We start from the raw sequence: 19,314 nt of genomic DNA, 5'->3' as shown, positions 1-19,314 counted from the left end.
ATTAATATTAATAGTAATAATATAACTTGCTGCCCATATTTTACCCTAATTTGGCTTAAAATAAAATATCTTCAAACACAATAAAATGGTTAATATTTGTTGTTTCTTTTCATTTCTTTTCTAAGGGAAAGGATGAATTAAAGCATTAAAAAGAGGTATATAATACATTGAAATTGTATATAATACGTATATAATACATTGAAAAGTTAAAATTACAGAAATAAATCAAAATTGTAATATTGTAAAAATATACATGTTTAATGCTATATTTTATTTCATAATAATGTAATAATTATCCATTTCCTTCGGCTTTGTGCCTTATTCATCAGGGGTCGCCACAGCGAAATGATCCGCCAACTTATCCAGCATATGTTTCAAGCAGTGGATGCCTCTCCTGCTGCAACCCGGTACTGGGAAACACCCATACACACCAAATACCAACTGATCAAGCCAAGACTAATATATATATTACAACAAGAAGCTCGAATTCTGTCTGGGTCAGGTAGTATTTCTGTGTGAAGTTTGCATGTTCTCCCCGTGTTGGTGTGGGTTCCTTAGGATACTCCGGTTTCCCCCACAGTCCAAAGACATACAGTAACTAAATATGTAGTAATGCAGTAACTGATATGATATATGATATGATATGAAGTTTGCACATGTCTAGAGAGACATGACAGCACTCAGCGGATATATTCATTCATACATTTTCTATTTGGCTTAATCCCTTTATTAATTCAAGGGTCGCCACAACAGAATGAACCGCCAACTTATCCAGCATTTTTTTTTATGCAGCAGATGCCCTTCCAGCTGCAACCCCTCACTGGGAAACATACATACAGACTCATTCATGCACATGTGCACACGCGCGCACACACACACATAAACACACTATGGACACTTTAGCTTACTCAATTCACCTATACCACATGTTTTGGACTTTTGGGGGAAACCGGAGCACCAGAAGGAAACCCACGCATAGAAACAAACAAACATACACATATAACCGAAATTCTGCAAGCGAACGTAATAACAACATTGTGTAACACTTGATAAGAACTACACACTATGAATGTGTAGTTAATATACAATATTAACTACACATTCATAGTGTGTAGTTCTTATCAAGTGTTACCCAATGTTGTTGTTACGTTCGCTTGCAGAATTTCGGTTATATGTGTATGTTTGTTTGTTTGTATGTGGCTGTGTGATTTAACTACCCTGCGTTACAGGTACGAATAGCATTGGAGGATCCACATTTCGTGTTGATGATGTTGGCCGCTGACGCTGGGTTTGCGCCACCAATCGCTGGTCGATGTAAATCAATTATTATACATAAATCATTTTCTACTGGATGTAAAATGCTCTGCAGTACATTTAGTCATTTTAGAATGTTGAGTTCTAATTCTGTAGTTATTTTGGTGAAAGTAACTAAAAAGTAATATAAGAGTGATGTAACATTAAAATTCTGTGACCGTAATATTGTAAGTTAAGGGATTACTTTTAAATAACAGTAACAAGTAATCTGGAACGCATTACAGTTTGGAAGTATTTTGCACAACACTGGTAGTGAGTAATTTTGAATTTTTTGGGTAAACTATCCCTTTAACAGGTCTTTAATGGAGTCAAACTCACGCAGAGGTGATGGCGCGGTACCGCTCCAATCCAGCGGTGTCCCAGATCTGAGCTTTAATAGTGAGTCCGTTCAGCTGCACAGTTCTAGTGCTGAACTCCACGCCGATGGTCGTCCGGCTGTCGTGGCTAAACTCGTTCTTGGTGAACCGTGACAGCAAGTTGCTTTTGCCAACACCGGATTCTCCAATAAGAACCACTGCAAACAAATACAGAGGTGGATACGAGTCATACATTATGAATATGCTACAAGACTTGACTTCAAGGATTTTATCCGGGGACAGTGACCGTGAATGTCCGGTTCGTTTCCTAAATTGAATGAAACCATAAAGCCACAGAAGCAGGGTGCGAATTATACATTGACGATAGACTTTTTTTCTGTAATCTTAGATTGTGTAGAACATGATTCAGTTAATTAAAGATATGCATTTATTTAAATTACACCTAATTTATTAATAACACTCATTTAAGTTTCATTGTTTTGAGGTATATTTAGTGTCTTCTGAGTTACAGTCACCTCTGATTAGCTATTTCAGAGGTTACTTCAGGTCAAACTATAAACTACGCATCTAATTTGACTTTACGTTTAGGTTGCATGTAGAAACAAACACCAATGTCACTAGAAAAGTGTCTTTTGAATACATATCTGTGCTTTGATCTGCTAGTTACAGACTGGTAAATGTTTTTTTTTCCTCCCATAGACTGGTGCCATTATGCATTTACAATAATATGAACCATTATGGGGTTGTTAAATATATTTTCATATGATCTATTATTTTAATTATTAAATGTTATTATTTAAAATACAGATCAGAGAAAGCTACTTCTCGCTATTTAAGGGCTGACCTCATACATCTTGTTTTGACGTCCTTTAGGGGATCAGTTGTTAATTAGGGGAGTCACTCACCACTTTACACACTCTCTAGTGGTTAAAAACATTTTGAGTTTCTTTTGTTTTAAACAAAAAGAAGATATTTTGAAGAAAGCCTGCAAACACTGACATCCGCAGTAGGAAAAACAAGTACTATGGAAGTCAATGGGTACAGGTTTCTACATTGTAAAAAAAAAGTTGACACAATTTTAAATTAAGGCAACAAACTTCAGGACTTAAATCAAGTCAAGTGCAGTAATTAGGTTGAAAATTTTATTTATATACAGTTGAAGTCAGAATTATTAGCCCCACTGAATTATTAGCGCCCCTGTTTATTTTTTCCCCAATTTCTGTTCTGGGAAGATTGTTTCAGCACATTTCTAAGCATAATAGTTTTAAAAACTTGTTACTAATAACTGATTTATTTTATCTTTTCCATGATGACAGTAAATAATATTTGATAAGATATTTTTTAAGACACTTCTATACAGCTTTAAGTGACATTTAAAGGCTTAACTAGGTTATTTAGGTTAACTAGACAGGTTAGGGTAATTAATTAAGTTATTGTATAACGACGGTTTATTCTGTAGACTATCGAGAAAAAATATAGCTTAAAGGGGCTAATAATTGTCCTTAAAATGTTTTTTAAAACTTTTAAAACTGCTTTTATTCTAGTCAAAATAAAACAAGAGTTTCTCCAGAAAAAAATATTATCAGACATACTGTGAAAACTTTCTTGCTCTGTTAAACATTGTTTGAGAAATATTTAAAAAAAAGAGAAACAAATTCAAAGGGGGGCTAATAATTCTGACTTCAACTGTGTGTATGTATGTATGTATGTATATATATATATATATATATATATATATATATATATATATATATATATATATATATATATATATATATATATATATATATATATATATATATATATATATATATATACACACACACACACATATATATACATATATATATACATATATATATATATATATATATATATACATATATATATATACATATATATATATATATATATATATATATATATATATATATATATATATATATATATATATATATATGTATATGTATATTTATATATATATATATATATGTATATGTATATTTATATATATATATATATATATATATATATATATATATATATATATATATATATATAAAATGTAACATATATATATTTCTAATAAATTTTTTCAGACGTCTATTTATGTGATTTTTGCTTTTTATAAAACTACAACAAAATACAGGAGAAAAAAAAACAATAAAAACACCAAATTCAATCCACTACAATATAATACATATGAAATACAATAAATAAAAAAACACTAACCTATGACAGAACAACCGAACGAACAACCGAACCGAACCGAAAATATAATTTAGCTGGTCAGGTAATGCAGGTAAAGCATAAATAAAAGCAATTATTAAGTAATACTGTTGTTTTATCACCAGAAAAATTCATTATCCTGACTACAGTTTTTGTCAAATAATAGTTTGGGCACGTTATTAAGAATATTATATATGGATAGTGAATATCAATTACACTCAATCTTTAATTACTATGTTATTGAAAGGGGTTATTGGTCAACCTCTCCAAAGCAAGCATGTTTACAATATCTGTATCCCGCATACCAAACTTCGGTACAGATTCAGTTTTCCACATTCTCAAAACCACCCTTTGGGGAATTACAATTTAGTATACAACCATATCAAGTGGGTTAGGGATCCTTCTGCTGCTTTACACCTTTTAAAGAGTGCAGATACCCAAGGAAAAATCATATGTAGTTTCACCTTAATTAGGTTGAAAGTTGAGTTAACTCAAAACGTCCTGAAGTTTGTTACCTTAAAATTTTCAGTTAAGTCAACCTTTTTTTTTGTTTGTTTGTTTGTTTGTTTTTTGTTTGTTTTTTTAACAAGTGCAGCTTTCTTCAAAATATCTTTTTTTGTGTTTGTCGGAGGAAAGAAAGTCAAACCGTTTTGAAACAAGTGAAAAGTGAGTAAATGATCACACATTTCAGGTGATTTTTGGGTGAATTATCACCTTTAGTGAACAGTACTTTAACCCTTATGCATTCTTATGGACATTTTTTTTGCATTTTTAGTTCTTCAATTTGGCTGTGTTAATGCAAACAGCCAACATTTGCTCCTCTAATTCTCATGTTTTCTACATTTCTACATATTTTTGCCAAAAATAATAAGATATCAGTTAGTTTTGTATATACTGTGAGTGGTATTTTAATGTGAGACTGCACATAATAATAATAATAATAATAATAATAATAATAATGTATAAAAAATTATATTGGTTCTGATCACTAATATATCCATATATATTTATAATATATTTAATAATATAAAAATATATATAACTGCTTAGTTTTTTTTTGTAAAATTTATGGGTTAAATAAGGGTTAAATCCTTTAAATGAATTTATTTTGGTGATTTTTTGTTTTGTTTTGTTTTTTGACCCTGATATTTTGTTTTTAAAACTGAAAGACAAGGGTTTTTTCTTAATGTGAAGAACCATTTATTTTAACCATCTAAGGAATCATTTCCTACTCTTAATGGAGTGAACATTTTCAATGGAGGTTAAAGGTTTCTCACGGAAACATCAATGCCAAAAGAGAACCTACATTTTTAGGAGAGCATCCATGCAATATCTGCAACAGATCCCATGATCAGTCTGGTGTTTTTAGCAACACTCTTTGCGTAAAATCTAAGATTTGTCAGGGTTTAAAAGACCAGCCATTTGCAGACTCATGGTGCAATCAGCCACAATGTCATGTTTGTTATCTTGGATTTAATAAGGTTATGTGTCAGAAACTGAGAAACTGCAAAACAAGCCACAAAGAAAAACAAGCAGTACGTCTGATTTTGCACTATTGCTCATCCAGTCATAATGTATAGTGACTTAAAATCATGATCTATATATTAAGTTCATGCATTGACTGAAAATCAAGCTAGTGATTTAGGAATTGCTACAGAACTCAAAAACATTATAAAATGCAAATAGGTGCACAGGAAAACACAAAGGTCATTGCTTTGATTCCAAGAGAGTAAATAAATAACATGTATGAAAACTTTGAACTTTGCATAAATATATGAAACGCATAAATGTCAAATTATGGAGAAACATTCCTAATGTCATGAAGTGCATCTACATGTTTCATTTATACACATTGTAAAAAAAAATAATAATAAAAAATTTGTTTGCTTTCTTTAAAAAAGTGAGTAAACCTGTTGCTTTCAAAGCGATTAGTAAACTTTAATTAAATAAGTTTTTACTTAAGTGAGTTAAAGTTGAAGAGATTAGCTCACTTTAATAAAGATAGTGAGTAAACCTATTGCTTTTAAAGCGATTCGTAGACTTAAATAAGTCTAAGTGTGTAAAAGTTTAAGCGATTAGCTCACTTTAAGTAAGTAAACCCAGTAAAGAGATTAGTTGACTTGAATGAGTTTTTACTCAAGTAAATAAAAGTTTCCTTAATTTATTTTTTTTCTGTTGACTTTAAAGCGATAAGTTGACTTTACTTAAAACCGTGAGTAAATTCATTGCTTTAAAGCTATTGGTTGACTTTACTTTCCATGCAGGGTTTACACTTTTAAAAGCAACTAGTTTACTTCATTTTAAAAAGTAAGTAAACCTGTAGCTTTTAAAGTGATTAGTTGACTTTGCTTTAAAAAAGTGAGTAAACCTGTTGATTTTAAAGTGATTAGTTGACTTTGCTTTAAAAAAGTCAGTAAACCTGTTGATTTTAAAGCGATTAGTTGACTTTGCTTTAAAAAAGTCAGTAAACCTGTTGATTTTAAAGCGATTAGTTGACTTTGCTTTAAAAAAGTCAGTAAACCTGTTGATTTTAAAGCGATTAGTTGACTTTGCTTTAAAAAAGTCAGTAAACCTGTTGATTTTAAAGCGATTAGTTGACTTTGCTTTAAAAAAGTCAGTAAACCTGTTGATTTTAAAGCGATTAGTTGACTTTGCTTTAAAAAAGTCAGTAAACCTGTTGATTTTAAAGCGATTAGTTGACTTTGCTTTAAAAAAGTCAGTAAACCTGTTGATTTTAAAGCGATTAGTTGACTTTGCTTTAAAAAAGTCAGTAAACCTGTTTATTTTAAAGCGATTAGTTGACTTTGCTTTAAAAAAGTCAGTAAACCTGTTGATTTTAAAGCGATTAGTTGACTTTGCTTTAAAAAAGTGAGTAAACCTGTTGATTTTAAAGCGATTAGTTGACTTTGCTTTAAAAAAGTCAGTAAACCTGTTGATTTTAAAGTGATTAGTTGACTTTGCTTTAAAAAAGTCAGTAAACCTGTTGATTTTAAAGCGATTAGTTGACTTTGCTTTAAAAAAGTCAGTAAACCTGTTGATTTTAAAGCGATTAGTTGACTTTGCTTTAAAAAAGTCAGTAAACCTGTTGATTTGGAAGCGATTAGTTGACTTTGCTTTAAAAAAGTCAGTAAACCTGTTGATTTTAAAGCGATTAGTTGACTTTGCTTTAAAAAAGTCAGTAAACCTGTTGATTTTAAAGCGATTAGTTGACTTTGCTTTAAAAAAGTCAGTAAACCTGTTGATTTTAAAGTGATTAGTTGACTTTGCTTTAAAAAAGTCAGTAAACCTGTTGATTTTAAAGCGATTAGTTGACTTCAGTGAGTTTTACTTAAGAAAGTAAGTTTTTTTAAATGAGTTTCTTTTTTTGTTGTTGACAAGCAATTACTTGACTTTACTTAACAAAATAAGCTCATGACTTGTAAAGCGATTAGTTGACTTTGCTTTAAAAAAGTCAGTAAACCTGTTGATTTTAAAGCAATTAGTTGACTTTGCTTTAAAAAAGTCAGTAAACCTGTTGATTTTGAAGCGATTAGTTGACTTTGCTTTAAAAAAGTCAGTAAACCTGTTGATTTTAAAGCGATTAGTTGACTTTGCTTTAAAAAAGTGAGTAAACCTGTTGATTTTAAAGCGATTAGTTGACTTTGCTTTAAAAAAGTCAGTAAACCTGTTGATTTTAAAGTGATTAGTTGACTTTGCTTTAAAAAAGTGAGTAAACCTGTTGATTTTAAAGCGATTAGTTGACTTCAGTGAGTTTTACTTAAGAAAGTAAGTTTTTTTAAATGAGTTTCTTTTTTTGTTGTTGACAAGCAATTACTTGACTTTACTTAACAAAATAAGCTCATGACTTGTAAAGCGATTAGTTGACTTTACACTGAAAAAAATGATGCAAACACTTGGCATGTGCTGAATTTAAAACAAACTAATTAAATTTAGTGATGTTCAACCTGATTTGTTTAAATAAATTGTTTACAACTACTTACCTACAAACAAAAAAAAGTAAATCCAAGGAATCATCTTTGAATCCTTTTTTGAGTGTAGTTGTTGCTTTTAAAGCGATTAGTTGACTAAAGAAAGTGAGTTTTAACTTAAGAAAATGAGTTAAGAAAAGTGACTTTAAATCAATTAGTTGACTGCTTCAAAAGCAAAGGGTTGGCTCATTTAACTAGTTGACTTAAAAAAAGTGAGTAAACACATTGCATTTAAACTAAAGTCAACTAAACATTTCAAAAGCAACCGTTTTACTCACTTTCTTAAGACAACTAGTTGCTTTAAAAGGTGAGTAAACCCATTGCCTTAAAATTAGGTAAATTAAGGGGGTAACTATAAAATTAGGTCAACTTAACTGTTCGAAGTTACAATAGACTTACTCACTGTTTTAAAGTAAAGTAGAACTAACTTTATGCATTTTACAGTGCAGTGACCAAAAACAAGATGCCCCATTTTTGAGTTTACCTAAAAAATTTATTTTATACACTTACAATGCATATTAAATATGAATAACGCATCTGCTTTATTTTATTTTTTCATTTTTCAAATAACTATTGAGGAAGCCAAATGTTAAATGCTAACACGCATTTATGTCGAAACAAACCATCATATTATGACATTATTAAAACACACAAAATCAATCATTATTATATGCTATGATATTAGAAATGTTTAAAATGACAATTAATTCGTTTTCGATGGGCTGAGCAGCAATCTTAAATCATTTTTTAAAAATAACAACTAAGTATTGTAATTATTCTTTTATTAAGGCCAAAATTAAAATGTACAAAACCTGTAAAATAAATAAATAAATAAATCAATAAATAAATCAGGATCCTTGAAAATGTTCCAAACTTGTTGCTCATTAAGTCTTGTGACAGAGCAGAAGTAGATTTAATCCTTGTATTAATCTGCCAAAATAAACCCACGCTGATAAACAGAACGCCCAGTAAACTCCTTATGGAAACCAGTGTAATTGCAGGAGCAAACAAAAATGACTCAAACATGTCAGTAAAATCAACACTCCACCCCTGCTGGACTGTTATGAAATCTCTGGGATTGGAGAGCTATCGCATTATTAAATGAGGCAACGTAAACCATAATAAAAAAAAAAAAGTATTAGAAATCTCTCAACACATTTTTATGTAAACATCCAGTTAAAGGTAGATTCTCAAAATTGAACTTAAAAAGTGCAATGCTGCTTAAAAGCAGACTGAATAATGCCAGTTTAAACTCGGCTCGGTCCGTATTAGAGAATACAGATGTGATCATTGTGTGAAGACACCTAAATGCAAGTGTTTTATTTATATGGCGCTTTTCACAATAATTATTGTTCCAAAGCAGCTTTACAAAAGGTGCACGTTACTACACTACAGTCAAAATCAGAAAAGTTAGGGGGATGTGTATAAGGTGGACATTAGACATACATATAAATCAGCATTAAAGGGACAGTTCACCCAAAAATGTTACCTACACTTAAAATACAGTACAGAATGGATAATATATGTATATACTGTCCTATATATATATGACACATTAAAGGGATAGTTCACCCAAAAATGTTTCTCACACTTAAAATACGGTACAGAGGGGATAATGTATGTATATACTGCCCTATATATGACACATTAAAGGGTCAGTTCACCCAAAAATGTTACTCGCACTTAAAATACGATACAGAGTGGATAATGTATTTATATACTGTCCTATATATGACACATTAAAGGGACAGTTCACCCAAAAATGTTACCTACACTTAAAATACAGTACAGAATGGATAATATATGTATATACTGTCCTATATATATGACACATTAAAGGGATAGTTCACCCAAAAATGTTTCTCACACTTAAAATACGGTACAGAGGGGATAATGTATGTATATACTGTCCTATATATGACACATTAAAGGGATAGCTTACCCAAAAATGTTACCTACACTTAAAATATAGTACAGAATGGATAATATATGTATATACTGTCCTATATATGACACATTAAAGGGATAGTTCACCCAAAAATGTTTCTCACAGTTAAAATACGGTACAGAGTGGATAATGTATGTATATACTGTCCTATATATGACACATTAAAGGGATAGTTCACCCAAAAATGTTACTCAGGGCTCGAAATTGCGACCATTTTGGTCGCATATGCGCCCGAAATTTTATCTATGCGACCTTAAAATATACTTGGGAGCATTTCTGCGAGTGCTTAAAATTGTTATGTGCGACCAGTTTTTACTGTAAAATTATCACCACATGCGCGGATTCGGGAGACATTCACGCAGAATGCATCTCTGCACTTGCAACGCGAAACGCAGCGCTCGGGAATGGTTTAAAACAGTTGTCATGTCAACTTGCTGCAGTAAACAAATCCAAGTCCGCAATGCGTGCCCCGCCTTCACGCTCTTCTTATTGGGCCACTGCTCTAGCACTGAACGCGAATGATTGGTTAATATCGGCTGTCAATCACTCAGTCAGCGCTTCTGGCTTGGGATGACAGAGAGAGAGCTGCTAACGCGAAAAATTGTAAAGCGCTGAAGAGGAGAATGAAGATAACACTGACAGATTTTGTATTAGAAACCATGACATCTAAAATTATAAATACTGAAACATCTTAGTAGTGATCATGTGCTAAATGTTAATCCACTATCTACACTTTTCCAAGAGTAGAAGACTTCCATTGGCTTCAAGTCCGCTATAAAAAGTCTGTGGGATGGAGTTTTCAGGTAACCGTTTGCCACATCTAGCACGAGAGCTTCTGTTTAATCCTTCATATAATCGCCAGATGCTGTCCGCCATGCAAGGGGCAGCTATATGTCAAATTGAACACCACGTACACTATCGCGAACGGGCTTGCATTGAGTAAACTAATATCGCTACTCATAAAAATAAACCGGTATTGCTATTAACATGTATGCATATAATAAGCTACAATATGTGTCAAAAGCATTAGAGCAATATCAGACAGCACTTGTGAGAACAGCACAGTTATACCGTTAACAGATTCATTTAAGTGTGTGCAGGGCCGGTGAGCGCTCCGTGTATCTTTTGCTCACTCAGTTCTGTTATAAAAATCTATTTTCTTGTGATAACGGGATTTCGTTGAGACATATTTTCCTCACGCTTGCATATATATATATATATATATATATATATATATATATATATATAATTTTTTTTGCTTGTTAGTTTGATTAGTGTTGATTTCAAATACAATAAATATGTTTGTATAAAACTTGTAGTAACGGTGCTCATAATTGGTGCGTGCGACTAAATTTTGGCTGATGCGCCTAAATTTTTTAAAGTTAGGAGCACCGGTGCTAACAAGCAAAAAGGTTAATTTTGAGCCCTGTTACTCACACTTAAAATACAGTCCAGAGTGGATAATGTATATATATATACTGTCCTATATATATATACTGTCCTATATATATATATATATATATATATATATATATATATATATATATATATATATATATATATATATATATATATATATATATATATGACACATTAAAGGGACAGTTCACCCAAAAATGTTACTCGCACTTAAAATACGGTACAGAGTGGATAATATATGTATATACTGTCCTATATATGATCCATTAAAGGGACAGTTCACCCAAAAATGAAACTTTCCTTACCGTTTACTCACACTCAAGTGGTTCTGAATGTTTTTAAATGAATTGTATTCTTCTGTTGAACATAAAACAAGATATTCTGAAAAATGTTTACAAAAAAATAAATAAATCAGCAATTGAGGGAACAAAAAAAAATGCTACAGGAGTCAATGGCTGTTTTTCCCCGCAGTATTTTCCAATACATCTTCATTTATGTTGAGCAGATGAATGAAAGTCAAGCAGGTTTGGAACAAGTAAAGGGTGAGTAAATAATGACAGGATATGATTTTGGGGTGAACTATCACTTTAAATCAGCAGATGCACAAATATTTGTGTGCAAATAAAGAGTTTAATTGAACCGTCAGGATGGCTGATAAACAGATTTATCAGTGGTGTTTTGTTAATGGTCATTATGATTTTGGATCTTTTACTTTTAAGCACTTTTTGTTCTTTTTCAAGCACTTTTTGTTATTTGAATGAAATGTTATGAATATAATGAAATATTATAAGTAAAACAAAGTTATATTATCTTAAATTTTAAGGTAATATAATATTTAAACACATCAATATACTATTTAACTGTTCATTTTAAATACATCCAGCTCCTTTTGCTTCACTTCAACCATAATAAAATAAACAATTATTAATGCAATATTATAACAAGGTAAACATTTTCCCCCATAAATGTAATATATCACAGAAATAATCCAAAATATAACATATAATACAAATTATATATAAATATACATGTAAACATAATTATTTTTGTATTTTTTTGCACGGTATGCATTTATACATACACTTACCGGCCACTTTATTAGGTACACCTGTCCAACTGCTCGTTAACGCAAATTTCTAATTTGCCAATCACATGGCAGCGACTCAATGCATTTAGGCATGTAGACATGGTCAACACGTTCTGCTGCAGTTCAAACCGAGCATCAGAATGTGGAAGAAAGGTGATTTGAGTGACATTTGATGTGGCATGGTTGTTGGTGCCAGACGGGCTGGTCTGAGTATTTCAGAAACTGCTGATCTACTGGGATTTCCGCAAAACCATCTGCAGTGTTCACAGAGAATGGAATAACCACTCGTTACAACCGATGTCTGCAGAAGAGCATCTCTGAACACACAACATGTTCAACCTTGAGGTAGATGGGCTACAGCAGCAGAAGATCACACTGGGTGCCACTCCTGCCAGCTACGAACAGAAAACTGAGGCTACAATTTATACAGGTTCACCAAAATTGGACAACAGAAGATTAAAAAACGTTGCCTGGTCTGATGAGTCTCCATTTCTGCTGCTACATTTGGATGGTAGGGTCAGAATTTGACTTCAACAACATGAAAGCATGGCTCCATCTTGCCTTGTATCAACGATTCAGGCTGGTGATTGTGTAGACGATATTTTCTTGCCACACTTTGGGCCAATTAGTACCAATTGAACATTGTTTCAACGCCACAGCCTACCTACGTATTGTTGTTGACCATGTCCATCTCTTCATGACCACAGTGTACTCATCTTCTGATGGCTACTTCCAGCAGGATAACTCGACAACATAAAGCCATAGACAATAAACTAGTTTCTTGAACAAGACAACAAGTTCACTGTACTTAAATGGCCTCCACAGTCACCAGATCTCAACAAATCTGCAGCAACTGGGTAATGTTAACATGTCAATATTGAGCAAAAACTCTGAGGAATATTTCCAGTACCTTGTTGAATTTGTGGTACCAACAATTAAGGCAGATCTAAAGGCAAATAGGGGTTCAATCTGGTACTAGTAAAAATACCTAATAAAGTGTACAGTTAGTATATATACATCAAAATACACAGTACACATATATATTATGTAAATCCAAACTTTATATTGGATGTGGTGCATCATTTGACAGCACTTATATATATAATTCCAGTTTCTGTATATTTTTGTTTCTGTGATTGTTAATTCAAGATTAAAATTCAAAAATATATTTCTTGTGCTTGTTTACTTACTTTATAGTTATTAATATAATCACAATAAAACATAAAAATAGCGAATTACTAGAAGTATTTTTACTAAAAGTGCAGTTTTTTAATGTTCTAATAGAATTTTCAAAATAAACTGCATCACATAAAGAGATTCTCTTTATTTTTAATCTGAACAAATATTCTTCCTAATAAGATTGATAAACACTATCCTGGTCGTCTCTCACTTCATTTATAGACTGGTCATCTGATGCTGTGTCTGTTTGCGGTTGTTGGAGAACTGCTCAAGCACATCTCTGCTTAACAAAGGCCTTTAACATGCGGGTGCAGCTATTTCCCCTCCCACACTGACTAACTGAACTCGCTAATCTTGTGTAAACAAGCCTATGTTGTCATGGAAATCTGATTTCAGCCTATTTGTTTTGTGGTCAAACATTCAGAGCATTACAAAAGAAGAGTTCAGGCATTTCCAATCGATAATAAACTCCTGTTCTTCCTTGTATCCCATGCAACACCTTAAAATGAAGTAAAAATGTACTTTTACACTGTAAAAAATGCAGGGTTCCACATAACTCCATGTTATCCCGACACAAATCAATTAAATTAACTTAATCGTTTTTTTACAAATGAAAGTGGATTGAACAAAAAACAATTAAGTAGTCCCAAATAAAATGTAAGAATTGAGCTGTTTTAACTCCTTTTAAATAGGTTAGAAGTCATTTTTGAGTATACTTACTACCAGGGCTATTTATATCGAAGTTGATATTTTAGCCGCACCATAATGGTGTTTCGTAAGCAGAGCCAACATCAACACGTGGAGAACATGCAAACTCCACACAGAAATGCCGACTGACCTAGCAACCTTTTTGGTTAGAGGCAACAGCGCTACTTAATGTGTCACCATGTTGGCCTATTTTTAAGTGTATGATGTATTATTAAGAACTCTATTGTATTGTTTAGAGCTGTATGTATTTGTGCAAGTGTTCATGCAATTAAAACCAAATTTACTATATAAAATACAGTAAGTCCTTTTTTGTTGTTGCTTTTGTGAGAATATGAATTGATATAATCTATATATAACTGAAAAGTTATATTCTTTGGTTTTTAGGGTGTGACAGACCTTGTCTTGGTTTCCTGAGCCCTGACTGTCTGCAAAGAAATGCACTGTCAGTATCACAGCACAGCTGTGTCTATTGTTTAACAAATGGTCAAGCCGGTCAACTGGTCGGATGCGTTCTGTCTCCAGAACATCATTTGCACACTGTTTCCATGCTAAAATTAAACGTTAACAGGTTAAAGACAATTTACCCTGCCAACAACAACACTTCATTTGCATGCTTGTTTTAGACTGTCCTCACCTACAAGTATCAATGTCTGTAAAAATGTATTTAAACTGAGTGTCTGCTGTACCAGTTGAGAGTTCGTTTGATGACACTACAGCGACGCTGAGTTCTTTTTATTAAAGGATTCTGCTTTGAAGATACCCGGAAGTTATTTCTGGTTTTTGGCTCGTCTTTTGTGTTTTGGTGCCGTGAGCCCAGACAGAGAAACTCACAGCAGTTTTGGTGCCGTGACCCGGATTTGAACCTGGGCTGCTGCCAGCATCATTGCTTTTAGGCGGGGTTCTGACTTAGGTGCATTCAGTCATAATATTTATGTATAGCTATCTATCTAATTTCATCCAATTGCAAGAAAATAGTCAGTATCTTTAAGTACAGCAAAGAAAATTTAAATAAAGCATGCAATAAAAAAAAAAACAAGCAAAAAATTGGTTGAAAAAAAAAAAGTTGAAAAACAACTAAACTTTTCTAAATGCCACGAGCGCTAGAACTAACCAATCTGCTTTACACATTTCAGTAATAATGGCAGACTAATTACCTCACACAAGCATAAAACACGTGCTAGCGCTTGTCACTTCAGGTCAGAATAGCAACACACGTGAAAATGAGTGCTGCAGGCTAGTAGTAGCAGAGAGGAGATTGTAAGTAAAAAAGGATGTAAGGATGTCGCCAAACTGGCTTTTTGGTTTCTTTTTTTGTGCATCCCAACCACTAGCTCCCCATCTGAAAGATTTGTTACCGTTGGGGGTAATAATATAGTCATTCAACTTCACAATATTAATGTTGCAGTATGTATTTGAGAAATGACGGCTGGTCCCTTTCCTGAAAGTTCAGATTTGATTATCATAATTTGTTTTTTTTACAAAGTTTAAGGTTTACTGTATCATTATTATTCACACCTTACAGATGTTGATCTACCTTTGCAACAATTTATTAAGTTAAAGAGTCTCTTTAACACTTGTGTTTATTTTATTACAAAGAGATCAGATATTTCGTTTAAATATTTTAGCTTTTCACTATTAAAACTGCTTGTATTAGTAATGCTGATAAATTAAAATAAGGCTAACAAACGTTAATGCATAAAAACATACAATATTAAAACCAATCAGACATATAGTGTCCATAACAGATTCCAATAATACCTACAAACAAATATCAAAAACCTTACCTTTAAAAACGAAGTTGTAGGCCTCATCAGACCCCATATTTCCACTCCAAAGCTGATCTTTCTTATCTAATCTGCACTTAATTCTGCATGAGCTCGAGTCCTAAAGAAATAAAACAGAAATGCTATGCTCAGCTCACGGTATGCTACGTATATAACAGCAATGAGAGTAATGAATGTACATCAACAAAAAATAAGTAGTGGACAGGTCATTTGTTTGTACGAGGAACTAGCCGTGTTATTGAGCCTGGAAGTTCCGCTATGAAGCGCAGCGTACCTGAAGGCGTGACTTGTGTTTTCTGCCGGATTCAGGTCAGACAGGTAGAGCAGCACAGGTGCAGTCACATGAAACTGGGAGACTTAGTGCACCTGCGCGGCCAATCACAAAGCGCCATACAGCCCACACACAGCCAATGGCTCGCTTTCAAGCGGTTTCTCCTGAAATCAGGAAGGGATGGAATCGCTATGGAAAAGCCCCTCCAGTTGCACATATTTGGAATTACAGTTGTCAGCATATATAAGTACACCCCTCACAAATCTCTCATTTAAAATAATATTTTCTATGGGAAGCTTTACAAAATTATATTTGTGCATATACATTAGATTAGTACGTACTGAAGCCAAGTCTGGAGCTAATCTAACAAAATAGCAGTCCGATTAGAGTACACCCAAATTGAATTGTTAGGGAAAATATGACATGAAAAAATGTACAAGAGCAAAAATTAGAGAGACAAAAGATGTATAAAATTTTGTTGAAATTTAGTGGTTTGTAATATTTTTCCCCACTGAATTTAAATGTATTATCTTTTTCTTTCTGAAGATGATCTTCCATTAAAATATTATTTTATTAAATATATCTGTTTAATAAATCTGTTTTGTTTCAAATGCAGCAAGGTATATGACCTATGTTCACTGAGAAATAGATTATAATATTCATTTTCAAAATGGGGTGTACTCATGTTGAGCACATGGTGGGCTAAATGAGTATAATATTGTATTGTAAGACACTATTGCTATAAATAAAATTTTTTTTTTTTTATTATAATAATTGTTTAGTTTTAAGATATCAGACTTTTTGGCTTGTCATAAAGTGTTTTTACAGATAGTTTCCATTAAGAAAAACATCTAATAAACACTTTATTTCTTAAAAAAGTTTTTTTGCCTCCTTCTTTAAATTTAAATATTTAAATGCATTTAAATATAAATCTCCACTTTTGCATTTTCTTCACAGTTTTCAGTTTATCTGTGTTCTGGATTTTTTTTTATTTGTTCATACATAATTATAGTACAAAAATGCATTTCTTGCTGTCTGCAGTACTTTCTGAATGGGGAAAACAACATTTTGTCACCTTAGAATTGTAAGGTTCTATCTGACATTTTTGTCAAAATTGAGTTATATACATATTCTTATTAAATGACAACTTATTTACATTATGGGATGTTTTTTAGAAGTTGTTTACATTTTAAGACTTTTTATTAAAAAAAAACAAATGTTACACACAAACTGTTTGCAAAAACTTTGAAGCTCAATATCTCAAAATCATTCAGAATGCAGATAGAAACTTATAAATCCAAGGAAATGATTCGTTAAAACCTTCAGTCTCATTTGTTTTGTTGATTTAGCTATCATTTTATGTAGTGTATTTTTGGCAAAAACTTTAGTTTTTTATTGAAAGTTAGGGCTAAGGGTTAGTTAGGTATCTTATTCAATGTGTGTGTGCTATTCAATATATACATATATATATATATATATCTTTTTCTTTTCCAGGGTTGTGGGGTTGTTGATGGGTTGTGACTGGAAGGGCATCCACTGCGTAAAACATATGCCACTCTGCTGTGGCACCCCCAGATTAATAAAGGAGCTAAGCCGAAAACAAAATGAATGAATGAATACATACAATTAAAATATTCAGAATTATCAGCCCACCTTTGATTTTTCTTTTCTTTTTTCAATATTTCCCAAATGATGATTAACATAGCAAGGAAATATTCACAGTATGTCTGATAATATATATATATATATATATATATATATATATATATATATATATATATATATATATATATATATATATTTTTTTTTTTTTTTTTTTTTTTTTTTAAGTAAAATTAAGTCTTTTTTAAAACCTTTTTGTTTCATTTCAGCTAAAATAAAAGCAGTTTTTAATTTTTAAAAAACATTTTAAAGTCAAATTATTAGCCCCTTTAAGCAATATTTTTTCGATAGTCTACAGAACAAACCATCGTTATACAATAACTTGCCTAATTACCCTAACCTGCCTAGTGAACCTAATATATGAACCTAATAAAATTATTTTGGATTTGTATTATTAAGTATTAATAATACCTGGTTCCCCTCCTCAGCATGCACTGGAGTGTGACACGGTTGGGATGAGAACCAGCACCTTCAAGCCCGAGGCCATGGTGCTCCACCGGAAAAAGGTGGTTTGCCATCTCCAGGTTGGAGGAAAGTCCTTACCCAAGTAGAGGAGTTCAAGTATCTTGGAGTTTGTTCACGAGGGAGGGAAGGATGGAACGTGAGATTGACAGGCGGATAGGTGAAGCAGCAGCAGTAATGCGGTCGATGTATCAGTCCATTGTGGTAAAGAAGGAGCTGAGCCGAAAGGCAAAGCTCTCGATTTACCGGTCAATCTACGTTCCTACCCAGTCATGACTGAAAGGACAAGATCTTGGATTCAAGTGGCCGAAATGAGTTTCCTTCACAGGGCGCACCCTTATAGACAGGGCGAGGAGCTCTGTCACCCGGGAGGAGCTCGGAGTAGAGCCGCTTCTCCTCTACATCGAGAGAAGTCAGCTGAGGTGGCTCGGGCATCTGTTTCAGATGCCTACCTAGGAAGGTGTTCCAGGCATGTCCCACCGGGAGGAGGCCTTAGGGAAGACCCAGGACACACTGGAGGGACCATGTCTCCCGGCTGGCCTGGGTAAGCCTCGGGATAGGAGCTGGAGGAAGTGTCTGGGGAAAGGGAAGTCTGGGGTTCTCTCGTAAGATTGCTGCCCCCGCAACCTGGCCCCGGAAAAGTGGATGAAAATGAATGAATGAATGAATAATATTAATACATTGTTATAATAAATCAAAACATGTGCTGATATTGTAGCTCCTTTACTGTAAAAACTCTTTAAGTTCAGTTGGCAATCATTTCCACTGTTAGGCAATCCAACCACAAAACAGTTTACGTATAACTGTTAAAAATGCATACTTACATGAAGACAAAATGAAAGCTTTTAATACAGGGTTCTTACACCTTTTCCAACTTCAAATTCCAGCACTTTTCAAGCACTTTCAAGGTGCATTTTTCTACTTTTTTAGCATGGTAAATTGCATTTATATATATGTGGTATGTAC

The 19,314-nt window shown here is 32.7% G+C and overlaps 1 protein-coding gene across 2 annotated transcripts in view; it reads right to left on the bottom strand.

The window, feature by feature from the left end:
• rab25b (RAB25, member RAS oncogene family b) overlaps window positions 1-16,287 on the bottom strand; it is a 22,809-nt gene extending 6,522 nt beyond the window's left edge. The window contains exons 1-3 of one of the 2 annotated variants that reach the window (XM_017351358.4): window positions 16,228-16,287; window positions 15,954-16,053; window positions 1,633-1,828 (exon numbers count right to left, since the gene is read on the bottom strand). In XM_017351358.4, coding sequence (XP_017206847.1) covers window positions 1,633-1,828; window positions 15,954-15,990 — 233 coding nt within the window. In that variant the 5' untranslated portion in view covers window positions 15,991-16,053; window positions 16,228-16,287. 2 annotated transcript variants of the gene reach the window in all.
• Window positions 16,288-19,314: the final 3,027 nt, after the last annotated feature.

The sequence above is a fragment of the Danio rerio genome, chromosome 16 (genome assembly GCF_049306965.1).
Source record: "Danio rerio strain Tuebingen ecotype United States chromosome 16, GRCz12tu, whole genome shotgun sequence".
NCBI classification, from domain to species: domain Eukaryota; kingdom Metazoa; phylum Chordata; class Actinopteri; order Cypriniformes; family Danionidae; genus Danio; species Danio rerio.
Note: the sequence above shows the minus strand (reverse complement) of the source record. Positions and strands in the feature narration are given on the sequence as shown.